Here is a 13602-nt window from a genome sequence, read left to right as displayed (position 1 = left end):
CACAATATGCACTCACTAGACAATTGTTCTATCTCAAAATATGTTTAAGGTTATGTAAGACATGTCTAATATAATATATTTATAGCAAACGGCGCTGAAAATCCTAATCTGGCAAAATCAGTGCTTTTCGCTCGAGTAACGCATCGAGCGTGCCTCAAGCGAACAACCAAATCAACATGGGCTCGAGCGTGTCTCGAGCGAACATTAGGATTTGCATCTTCGCTCGAGCGCACTGTCGAGTGCACTTCCAACAAACACATTTTTCATCTCCAAAACCAGTCTCCACATACGCCCCAACAACCTCCCACTTGGAGACTGGGTCTCCACATGCCAGCCACTGTTTCCAGCCAAGCCCTATCATCTCTGCAGCTCACAGCTCTCGTCTTCAAGCTAGAAGACGCACTGAAGTCAAGCTACTTCAGTCTTCCACGTACATCGCCCTTCAGTCTTCTTGCTCTTCCCTCTGCTCTTGGAGTTTGACCTGTCATATCCTCTACCCCTATTGTCAACATTCAAGACAAATCCTGAACCAGAGAACTCACCTGAGTCTCTCCTACGTACCACTTCAGCAAGGATTATGTCACGTATGTCGTCATAGTTCAATTTCGTCTTGCCGTCTGAACTACTTATAACCATCCTCATGGCCTCCCAACTATTTGGCAACGATACGAACATAATTAATACTCTGATCTCAATATCTACAGAAGACAGTTGATTTGTGATCGGATTGAATTCATTCAAGTGTTGGGCTACAAACATACCTTCCAACATCTTCAGATTGAATAATTTCTTCATCAAGTGCACTTTATTGTTTGCAGATGGCTTTTCATACATACCTGACAAAGTCATCATGAGATCCATCGTGGTTCTCTCCTTACTAACATTGTGTGCCACTATTATGGATAAGGTTAGCTGAATAAACCCTAGAACCTGTCGATCTAACAGGGTCTACTCAACATCAGCCATGCTCTCCGACTTCTTTCCCAAAAGTCGAATGTAGAACATCTTCTATAGAGATAATCCTCGATCTGCATCTTCCAGTACCCAAAATTAGTACCATCTAACTTCTCGATCTTGGGTGCGATCACTTTATCTCTAGCCATCATTCTCCTTCAGATCGGACCTTGGCTCTTGATACCAGTTGGTGTGTGTTTTGTATCCAGTTGTTGTGAAATGTTATGCAAAACACACATACCAAAGATGACAAATAAAGTAAAAGCAATCACAATCAAGCACACGAAGCACAATATATGTGGTTCGGCAACTTGCCTATGTCCACAGAGCTACAGAAATCTTATTAACTAGAGGAGATTACAATCACTCAATTTCAACTCACTCTCTCTAGGGTTTTTTGTTCTCTAACACAATATGCACTCACTAGACAATTATTCTCTCTCAAAATATGCTTAAGGTCATGCAAGTCATGTCTAATATAATATATTTATAGCAAACGGCGCTGGAAACCCTAATCTGACAAAATTAGCGTTCTTCGTTCGAGCGGCGTGTCGAGCACGCCTTGAGCGAACAACTAAATCAACATTGGCTCAAGCGGAGTGTCGAGCGGGACTCGAGCGAACACTAGGGTTTGCGTCTCGATCGAGCAGAATGTCAAGCGGGACTCGAGTGAATTCTCAGACTTGAGCTTCACTCGAGCCCAATGTTGAGTGCATGTCGAGCGAACTTTCAGCAAACACATTTTTCAGTTCCAAAACCAGTCTCCACATACACCCCAACAAGCACACCCCTAAACCAAGGCCCTTATGACTTGAGGCAACCCCTTGGGGTTAATTCTTTTGCTTCTACTGAGATGGTTTTGAATAGGGGTAATACGAGTTTTTGTGAGCCATTAGAAAATAGTCCTCCTGTTTTTTGTAGCCATTATTCTTCAAATTGGGTGTTGCACAAAGTAAAAAAAAAGAAATTAAAAAATTGTGGGGATGCCAATGATGGGTTTGATGATGAGGTGTTGGCTATCTTCACTGCCATTGATGCTAGCCGAGCATAGGAACAATGTTTGGAAATTTCTCCTAACTTGCTCTGTAAACTATGATACCAGAGGAGGCAGTGGGCAAACGAGAGCAGAGCTAAGGGTAAGGGCCAAAACTGTGTTAAAATGAAGTCAAGAATTTTGTCGTGGATAGGGTTGAATGGAAAGGAGAAGCAAATGATGTTTCAGAATTTACTTAAGAAGTGGATGGTGGGGCGAAAACAAATTGGAAGTTGTGACCAAGATGGTAGTGCGTAGCTTATGGGTTTTAAATACATAAAACCATCATATATATCACAAAGATAATTCTGGAGCTACAAGAGTTGATTCACAATGGACTTGATAGACCTCATCGTTACTACATTATATAAAATCCATAAAGGACACAACTAAAGTGAATACTTGTAAACAATGGTTCATTTACCTAGGCATCGAAATTGTAAGAGCATAGCACATTTTGCAAGAATCATGGGTGTAAAAAGTGAACAAAAAAAATAAAAAATAAAACAAGAACTAATGGAATACCCTCTCATTCTCACGCCATATGTATACTTGTGTGTATGTGATGTGCTGTGCAAATTTTATCTATGGGAAGCAATCACACAGTATATGAAAAACCTCTTAGACAACCATAATATAATAATTTTAAAAAAACCAATCTATTGGCATCAACACTTACCATTTCGAGCGATAAGAGCTCCAAGTCCAGTTGGATAGCCAAATAGCTTTAAAAAATCAATATGGAGATAAAAGATCAATATCTGAAGGAAGTAGTTCTTATAGCTGATTTACATAACTACTCACACACTTTATAGAAGGAGATGACAACAAAGTCCGCAGGATGCTTTGATAAATCAAGTGTTTGTGTTGCACAACCCTTTGCCGCATCAATTAATACCATCCAGCGTCCGCTGTTGTGAAATAAGAAGATAAATTTTGGACTCATCAAATGATACAAAACACTGAAATCAGTTTCAGGAAACAGAATACTAGCAAAGAGCCATCCTTTTAGATGCACCAACAGCAACAATAAAGTATGCTAACGATCAAAGTTCAGACCAAACTTTCATGCACTTATTGGCATGCACAACATGATCAAAGATTCTGCAAAAGGGCATACGAACACTCGTGGCTAAAGCCCGCCAGAAGATTTTATTTCTTCAAGATTATGCATATTCTCAGCAAGTCAAGTCATCTCATTTTCTTAAATCTAGCAGTCAACTTCATCTCACTATTTCACCCCTTTATGTCTCTTTATAATTATAGTTGTACATAGAATACATCTTGTTATTCATTGATGTTCAACAGCATATACATACTACATACAAATGATAATTATACCCTCATAAGTTACACTAATTACAACCATGTCCTCTTTACACTAATTACAACTATGTCCTCTAACACTCTCCCTCAAGCTGGGGCATATATATCATATAAACCTAGTATGGAACAAATAAGCTTTAACCGACTATAACACAGTGGTTTGGTAAACATATTTGCAAGTTGATCAGCAGACAGACTTCACAAAGGGTGTAGAGATGTCACCACTTAGGGTAGGTTTGGTAACCAAAATAAAACACAAAATTCTCATCTCATCTCATCTCATCTCATCATTACACATTTTTCAAATCTTCATACAAAATATAATAAACAATTCAATTTTTTCAAATCCCAATACACATTTTTCAAATCCCAAAACAATAATAATATTAAAACATAATATTTTAAACTTCAAAACAAAACACAAAATTCTCATCTCACTCCCCAAACCAACCCTTAATATCATATCCCGAACAAAGTAACAATCAATCTCAATGTGTTTTGTCCTCTCATGGAGCACAGGATTAGACGCAATATGCACTGTAGCTTGATTATCACAAAATATTTGAAGCAGGATAGGAGTTGGAAACCCAATCTCTTGAACCAAGTGTCGCAACCATGTCAGCTCACTAATAGTGTAAGCCATTGCTCTGTATTTAGTTTATGCACTAGATCGAGCAACTACTATTTGCTTCTTACTCTTCCTTATAACCAAGTTACCTCCCACAAAGGTACAATATCCAGTAATAGATTCTATCTGAAGGAGATGCTGCCCAATCAGTATCTGAAAATGCTTCAATTCTTAGATTTCCAATTGGTCTATACAACAATCCAAGGTCAGGAGCTCGCTTAAGATAACGAAGAATATGGATTACAGCAACCCAATGTGAGACCCTAGGAATTTGTAGAAATTGGCTCACTACACTCACTGCATAAGAGATATCAGGCCTAGTGATAGTAAGATAATTCAATTTCCCAACAAGTCTTCGATACCTACCTGGATCTCCAACCTACTCCCCTTTCTATTTCAAGAGTTTACGATTTGAGTCCATAGGAATGTCAATAGGCCGTGCACCCAACATGCCAATTTCTTCCAGAAGGTCAAGTATATATTTTCTCTGAGATGAGTTAATACCTTTTCTAGAATCTACCGACTTCAATTCCAAGAAAGTATCTAAGTTTTCTCAAGTCTTTTGTCTGAAACTGATCATTGTTTCAGCCTAGCAATTCCAGTTGAGTCACTCCCAATAATTACAATGTCATCCACATATACAACCAACAAGATATGACCTGCATCACTATGTAGGTGAAATACCGAGTGGTATATTTGGCATCTATGAAGACCATACGATGGTATTTGCTAAGCTAACAGGCTTCACAAGGAAAAGAAGACACATTTCCAAGATTCCTAACTTGACGTTTCAAAAGAGAGAGAGATGGGTGTCTAAGACAACAATGCCATTCAAAAGCAGATGATGATGAGGATATGAGGGCTCGAGTGGATGATTGTTTGACATCAAGGTAATACAGACCACCAGCTTCATTCCTCGTACCAATCTTCTTCCCTGTCTTGAGATCATGAAAGATGCATACAGAGGGATAAAAGGTCACAGAACAGTGAAGCTTTTGAGTAATTTTACTAATGGACAACAAACTAAAGGGAAAACTAGAAGTGTATACAACATATGACAATGATATGGAATCAGTGAGCTTAGTGGATTCAATGCCAGTAACTTTTGCAAGAGAACCATTAGCAAGAGTAATACTCTTTGGAGATGTCATGGTATCTAACTTAGATAAGGAATAAGACAAACCAGTCAGATGTTCATTAGCTCTTGAATCGATAATCCATGGATCTTGAATAGATGAGACAAGACATGCATACGCTGTACCTGAATGGGCAAGAGTAGCTATGGAAGATGAAGTCGCCCGTGCGCGACCCAAAATCTGATCATACCCATCCTTCAATATGCTAATCATCTCTAGAGTCAGGTTGGAGCTCGTTGACGGTGATGTAACATCTTGGCAAATGGCCTGATTAGCAGACCGAGAGATGGTCTACCATGTAGATCCCAACAATAGTCCACTGAGTGGGTAGTGCAACCACAATAGGTGCACTTACGAGATTCACGACCTCAAGTGTGATTACCTTTGGCATCATGTCCCCCACGTGCACCTCTACTACCCAGGCCTCCACGCCCACCAGGAGCAACATAGGAGGCAACTAAAGTAGATCCCTCATTACTCTAATCAGAAGACAATAGAGATCCATGTCCAGATAATGTGGCTCGTTGAAGTTTGCAGAACACATCAAGAAATGAGGGAAGTTGTGGACTTGCCAAAATTTGAGAACACACCGACTGATACTCAGGTTTTAAGCCAACAACAAACCGAACATTAAACTCTTCACATTGTTGTAGCATACTTGAAAATCAGAAGTGATAGGTTGATACATTTTGAGTTCTTCACATATGCTCACACTTGAAAATAATACTCTTCCAAAACCCAAAACACCTTGTTCCAACCCAAAGAATTGCTGACACAACTCATAAATAAGGGTTATGTTCCCAACACCTGAATACATATTTTTTAGATGCCTCCACAACTCTTGAGCGGTGTCAAAATGTATTAAGCTAGTGCAAATATTAGGCTCAATACTGGTCAACATCTAGGACAATATTTGAGCATCTTCTTGCTCCCATTGAGCAAATGTAGAACTAGTTGAGTCAGGCATTGGATAAACTAAGTGGATACGAAGACCCTTGCCTTTCAAAAACATTTCAACAGATTTTGACCACAACATATAGTTTTTTCCATTCAACTTCACTAAAGTCATTGGCATATTAAAGTTTGATGCAAGAGACAATGACTCAAATTTAATTGCCATGGAGAAAAATATCACAATTCAACTTGAAGACAAAGAATCCACACAACTTGGATGAAAAACCAAGAAACACAATCTAAAAAAGTAGAAACCCAGCTTAAGTACCCAAATTTCGGATTTGTATCGGGTGGAATCAACTTGTGCCGGTCGAAACAGGCACGTATTGGCTCAGAATTGGCCTGTATCGGGTCTGAACCGAGTTGTTTAGGGTCTGAACCGGGATGTATCGGACTTAAACCGGCCTGTATCGGGTATCGCCGATACTGGCTTCAAAAATAACCTTAAACAAGGAATAAGTTCTCCTAAATGAGGATAAGTGAAGCTAGGTTTACCGTATTCTCATTACCAAATGGGTATTATTCCGGATAGGAAAAAGCTCTTACTCAAAGTTGGGGGGGCATACGCACTCAAGGATTGGATAGTTGAGACTTGCAACCAAACACCCCGAGACTTTGACGTCACTGGTGACAAACAGGCCTTCCAGCAGGCAATGACGACAAGAAACTAGCTGGGGTGCACAGAGAATGACAACAAGCTCGATTCTGGTGCCCAGTACCGGAGACGACACCTGAAGAGCACCAAAAACACCTTGAAAAAATCGGGTTCTTACTCTATCACCGAAAAGCAGGTTCTTACTCCATCACCCACCTCAAACTTCATATGTTTTTCAAAAGTGTTCCACCCCTTTCTAATAAACTTCCATAAACTTACTCCATAAGACCCCATACCCTCCTTAGAGCACCATCTACCCCACACACTACCATACTTGTGATCAATAACCGCTCTCCACAATGAGTTCTCTTCCATTTGATACCTCCACAACCATTCCCTAGGAGTGTCTTATTAAAAGTACTCAAATTTCGCACCCCTAGCCCACCATTCGCAATCGGACAGCTCACCCTTAGCCAACTTACAAGGTGAAATTTAGTTTCCTCCCCCATGCCACCCCACAAGAATGCTCTAAACAATTTTTTAATCCGGTTTGCCACACACACCGGTAATGGGAATAAAGAAAGATGGTAAGTGGGGAGATTGGAGAGGATACTTTTGATAAGAGTTAATCTCCCCCCTTTTGATAGATATAGCCGCTTCCACCCCGATAGTGTCTTTTCTCAATCTTCTCTACCACCCCATCCCAAATGCTCTTTGCTTTGAATGACGCCCCCAAAGAAAGTCCAAGATATTTCATAGAAAGAGAGACAATTTTACAACCGAACTCTGCTAGAGAAGCAATATTACTCATCCCCCACCGGTACCAACTCCAACTTCCCCAAGTTCACCTTGAGTCCCGAAACCGCTTCAAAGCACAACAGAACCGCCCTTAGAGCTTGAATTTGTTCACCAACGGCATCACAAAAGATGAGTGTATCATCTACAAAAAGTAAGTGGGAGATGGAGTTGACACCATTACTATTGTTTCCCACCGAAAAACTTGCAAGAAATCCCCCCCTTACCACAGCCTCCACCATGCGGCTAAAAGAGAACCGAGCAGTCGAAACACAATGTTTAACCCATTCATACCACCTATCTCCAAAGCCACATCTTCTAAGCATATAGAAAAGAAAGTCCCAACAAACATGATCCAAAGCCTTTTCCATGTCTAGCTTGCAAAGGACTTCTGGAAGGCCTTCTCTTAACCGGCTGTCCAAACACTCATTTGCTATCAAAATTGAGTCCAAAATTTGCTGACCCCAAACGAAAGTATTTTGAGGTTTGGAAATGAGTGTGTCCATCACCAAACTCATACGATTAGCTAATACCTTTGAAATGATTTTGTAGATCCCACCTACCAAGCAAATAGGCCGGAAGTCTTTCAAGTCATGGGCACCAGCTATATTTGGGATGAGTGCAATGAAAGTAGCATTTAATGACTTCTCAAAGCTAAAATTAAAATGAAAAGCATGGAAAATCTGCATCACTTCCTCCTTCACTATATCCCAACACTCTTAAAAGAAAGCCATAGAAAAGCCATCCGAACCTGGGGCTTATCTTTGCACATACTTCTCACCACTGGATGCACCTCCTCCTTCATCAAACGGTCTCTCCATCCAACTTGCAACATCTGGATCCAGTTGGTCAAAACTTAAGCCGTCAAGTTTAGGACGCCACTCTATTTTTTCAGCTAAGAGATCCTCATAATACTACACTGTATGATCTTGGATCTCTTCAAGGGAATGTAACACATTTGAACCTGAGTGAAGTACTTCAATAGCATTGTTACGCCTATGAGAATTGGCCACCTTGTGAAAGAACTTAGTGCATTTATCCCCTTCCTTCAACCAAAGTGCCCTTGATTTTTGCCCCCAAGATATTTCTTCCATCAACAATACTTTCTCAATTTCGGTCACCACCACATTCTTCCTTAACAAAGAATCTTCATTAACATCCCCTTCCTCCAATGCTTGTAACTTATCCCAGAGAATATTTTAAGCGCCCTTGATTTTTGCCTCCAAGATATTTCTTCCATCAACAATACTTTCTCAATTTTGGTCACCGCCACATTCTTCCTAAACAAAGAATCTTCATTAACATCCCCTTCCTCCAATGCTTGCAACTCATCCCAGAGAATATTTTTCTACACTTCTGTGTCTAAAGACTTCCTCATTCCACTTCTTTACGTTGGCCTTTAGAGCTTTAAGTTTTCCCGCCACTATGAAGATAGGGGTACCCTCAAAAGAATAAGCTTCCCACCAAGCCCTTACCTTTTCCACAAAGCCTTCAACTTCCAACCACATATTCTCAAATTTGAAAGGATGCCTACCCCCATGAATTCCTCCGCAATCAAGCAAAATTGGAAAATGATCGGAACATACCCGTGGCAACCTTTTTTGGCATAGGTCCGGAAAATGCGACTCCCACGAAGAAGAGACTAAAAATCTATCCAACCTTGACCACCCTCTATTGTTGGACCAAGTATAGTCCCTCCCAACCAAAGGAAGATCCACAAGATTTAGATAAAAAATCAGCTCTGAGAAGTCTTCCATTGCTCCTGTCACCGTAGATGCCCCTGCCCTCTCACTAGGGTACCTAACAATATTGAAATCCCCACAAAAAATCCAAGGTAAATCCCATAAGGAATATAGACCTGCCAACTCTTCCCACAGAGAGCTTCTATCACTATTCACATTAGGCCCATACACCCCCGCAAAAGCCCACCTCCACCCATCCTCAATATTCCTAAAAATTACAGCCATTGAATAAGACCCGGTACAATCCTCTACCATCTCCACCACTCTCTTATCCCACATCACCAACACACCTCCTGAAGCCCATGATGAAGCTAAATAGCACCATCCCACAAATGAACACCCCCACAAACGACGAATAATGTTTCTATCAATACCTCTCAACTTGGTCTCTTGCAAGCAAACGATGTCAATTTTCCAGCTACGAAGAAGAGATCTAATGCGAAGACATTTATTCACGTCATTGATCTCTCTTACATTCCAAGACAATATTTTAGACTTCATTATCAACAGTAAACTCCCTCCCTCTGGCTCTATCTCTCCTCGAAGTTCCCTCCTTATTGTCATAGTTAATAGAGCAATGCAGCCGTCTCAACTCTCTCTCCTTTCGAACTGCTAACTTCATGGCCGTGGATTGACCAGCTTCTAAAGCTACTAAAAGAGCCATGAATTGTTCTTCATAGACATCACATGATAGTCCCACCCAACCTTGAAGCTCCTCCACTTTTTTTAACACCCAATCTGATGCTCTAGGTGCAATCTGGGGGGGAAGCATATGTAACGGTGACGGACTACCCATCTCCTCCTCATCACTGTCTACTACAAATACCTCCATCTGTAGATCCGAATCTACCACTTCTTTTACAGATTCTGTATGAAAATCTGTAGACACCTCCCAAGACTGTCTGCTGCCCTCAAAATTCAACAAGTGTTTCAACAGGCTAGTACCCTCATCCCCTAGCCTTATCTCCTTTCCCATAGAAGCCACTGGGGCTGTCTTTCCCAATGATCTTTTCACCAATTCTCCTTCCTCAAAATCCTGCACATAGAGCCCCACCACTAACCCTCCTGAGGCTTCCTTAGAAACAATCGGGACTTGCTGAGCCTTGGATGGAGCCATCGGCTCAAGAGTACTGATCGCAGGATCCTCGAGACAACTTGCCGACCCATCAATTCTTGAAAACTTCTCTGCGTGTGCCATATTGGCAAGCTGGCCCCCGTCGATGGTGCTACCACCTTCGCCGGCTTGATCTGTGTTGAATCCGACCCCTCAAACCCAATCGAAGCTCTAGATGCAGGAACTCCAGAGATTTCGTCCGAGACCAAGCATATTGGAAGCTTCGTGGGTGTCATCTCTGGCTGCTTGGCCCTCGTCGAATGTTGCTACAGCAGTCGCCGGAGCCCCCTGACCCTTCGCCGGCAGTAAGGACTGAGCCCCCTCTGTCGATGGGCCTGCTTCAGCTGAGAGTCGTCTCTTCCAGATGGGTTTCTTACCTAATGGTTGGAGCCCAACCTCTTGGCCCATGGGGCCTTTCCTTTTGATACCCACATTCGGCCATTCACTTGGCCCAGTCCATGTGAGTTACTCAGCACCGGCCCTCCATTCAAACCGAAACCCAGCCCCATCTCTATTTCTCCTTCAACGCACCGTATCATCCAGTTCATATTAGTTTGCATCTCGTTCAATTGCCCCTTCATCACCTTCAGCTCCCTTAGAAACATTTCCTTATTTAGCCCGACCTCCCCTCTGTCATCCTTTTCTACTCTCTAAACCCTTCCAGAAACCGCGGCTATTCCATGCCTTTGCAGTGATACACCCCTGCCATGCAACCTGACAGGTTGAATAGACAAGTCCAAATCCCTCTGTTGTTGAAGCGCCTCCTTATACGACAGCGAAGCTTTCAAAAGCGTCGTTGCCGTTGTCGTTGGTAGTGCCTACCCACCTGTATGAGCAGCCTCCCTTAACATCTCTGCCAGTTTCCACCATCCCCTCCCTTCTCTGTCTTCAAGAACAAGGATACAGTTACAACGCCCGCCCCCTCGACGCTCTTCCAGCGCCATGAACGTACCTTGAATATTTGAACACCTCTGCACAGTGAATCCCTGTCCCCTTCCCGATGACTAGCATAAAACCCTTTCCTCCTGCCATCCTCCAGGGCTTTGCTGAACCACCGTGCAGTGGCTAACTCCATTCTCATGTTTCTCACAAACTTCCATCCTCTTTCTGTGAGAATCAACCATCGGCCCTCCCTAGCTACCTCAAAGGTTTTTAGCTCAATGACAACAGCTTTCACAAGAGCCATTTTTCTTCCCAACCAAAACACAACTCAGATGTTCAAACATAAATTCTTAAATTTTCTTTCACTTTCACAAAATACATAACCATAGTGTTCAAGGATTGTTTTTTTAGCAGAGTTATCATTGAATTGAAACTTTTTGAGTTTAGCACCGAGGAGGGGTGTATGATAGTAGGGCTGAGCACCAACCAAGTCGGAGTCGGCATGTCCATCCTCTGACTCCGACATATTCATCCTCCACTCCGAATCTGGCTCCGACTTGTCGGAGCGGAGTTGGATTTTGGGCTTTTTTTCGGATTTTTTTATTTGGCTGTTTTCAACTTCATATTTGTCACACTTTTTAAAAAGGAATTTTTTATGTGAGCTTTTAAAGTTAAATTTTTTCAAAATTTAAAATTTAAAGTAAATAATTCACTTTTGCTTCAATTTTACTAAAAACATAACAAAAAATAAAACTAAATAATTACATGTTATAGTCTATAGACTTGTACTATAGTGATTAACTACATGTTATCGTCGATAGACTTGTACTGTAGTTTTTATAAAAAGTGTTTAATTACAAGTTATTAACTCATTATACTTTTACTATAACTAGTGTCTAACTTATTCCTACTAATAGCTAAAGTATAATTTGTATTATATATTAGTATAATAGTATTACGTGTTTATACGTTAGTAGTTAGTTACATATTGTTCTACTAAAGTATTACATATTATTATATTAATTTCTAACTTAATTATATACTAGACTTAGTATTCTATATTTAACTTATTATACTAGTTACTAGTGATTATATATTATATATTGGAACATTGGTTATTATACAATACTATTATTATATTATATATTTTTATACTTTAGTTATTATACATTACTATTACATGTTATTATACTTTAGTTATTATACATTAGTATTACATATTATTATAAAGTTATATATTAGTCATTAGTGTTTATCCATTTGTATTACATGTTATTATACATTAGTAATTTAGTTGATTAGTATTACATGTTATTATGCATTTTAATGTTTATACATTAGTATTACATGTTATTATATTTATATATTAGTAATGTATAGTTACATGGTAGTAATATTGTAATAGTATGATGTTTACATATAAATTATTATTAGTCAATTTAGTCTATATATAATATATTATAAATATATTATTTAATAATAATGACCTCATGCTAGTATAGTATAGGGTTTAACTAACTATATCAAACATAATTATATACAATTTTTATGATTAATATATAGAAAAACACATTTATAAAATATATTTAATATCAGTGTCAGAGTCGAAGTCGGAGTCGGCAAATCAAAGTCAGATCGGAGCGGAGTCGGAGTCAGTTCAACTCCACCTCCGACTCCAACTCCGACTCCGACTTCTCAAGAGAAAAAACCTCCGACTCGGAGCGGAGTTAGGGTCGGAGTCGGATTTTCGGATTTTTGTCAGCCCTATATGGTAGTTTGAATTAACAACAGAAGCTCATTCAGAAGAAAGAATTAACTGGATTTTCAAAGCCCACCAGGGTAGGAAGTGAGGCATATATCTTCAAATTCTGTTCAAGCATCCATCTAGTATAAGGCCATAGCAAGGTATGGTGGGCTTACATGGGTGTTATTTGTAATGGCCTCCGGCTCCTGCAGTTTTATTTCAGTGAAGGTTATAAAAAAGTCCAGCCCAGCATAATAGAAACTAAAGGAACAATATTAAGAACCAGCCCACATTACAGTGAAATGTAAGATGTGGGCAGGGTTCTAAAAGACCTTTGCGCCTAGGCCAAGACCGGATTTTAGATCAAGGATATTCTAATGTTCAATCTGACTAATAAAGTAGCAGGTTTGGGTTGGGTGTGTCAGTCATACTACTTTCAAAACGAACCATGAGTTTATCAATAATGCTGATCGTCAGAACCTAGGCCAGATCTTGCCATAGACTCCAGTTGTGTTGTGGATGCTACCAAAGGCTCAGAAGTCAACAACAATGACTCTGAAGTTGGCTCTCCTATGTTTAGATCACAGATAGCCAATAAGGTGATGAATATGAGAGATACTTCCAGAACTGGGGATGTAAACGAGCAGCCAGTGGCCCACTCCACCGTGGCAGGAAGTATAACACAACTCCTATAGCAGA

The 13602-nt window shown here is 40.3% G+C and overlaps 1 protein-coding gene across 5 annotated transcripts in view; it reads right to left on the bottom strand.

The window, feature by feature from the left end:
• LOC108998007 (molybdenum cofactor sulfurase) overlaps positions 1-13602 on the bottom strand; it is a 71265-nt gene that overhangs the window by 41814 nt on the left and 15849 nt on the right. For all 5 annotated transcript variants that reach the window (XM_018974416.2, XM_018974417.2, XM_035687526.1 and 2 more), the window contains 2 exons: positions 2796-2898; positions 2667-2712 (listed from right to left, as the gene is read on the bottom strand). In XM_018974416.2, coding sequence (XP_018829961.2) covers positions 2667-2712; positions 2796-2898 — 149 coding nt within the window. The remainder of the gene's footprint in view (positions 1-2666; positions 2713-2795; positions 2899-13602) is intronic.

This window comes from Juglans regia, chromosome 2, assembly GCF_001411555.2.
Source record: "Juglans regia cultivar Chandler chromosome 2, Walnut 2.0, whole genome shotgun sequence".
NCBI lineage: Eukaryota > Viridiplantae > Streptophyta > Magnoliopsida > Fagales > Juglandaceae > Juglans > Juglans regia.
This window is presented reverse-complemented; position numbering and strand designations above follow the sequence as displayed.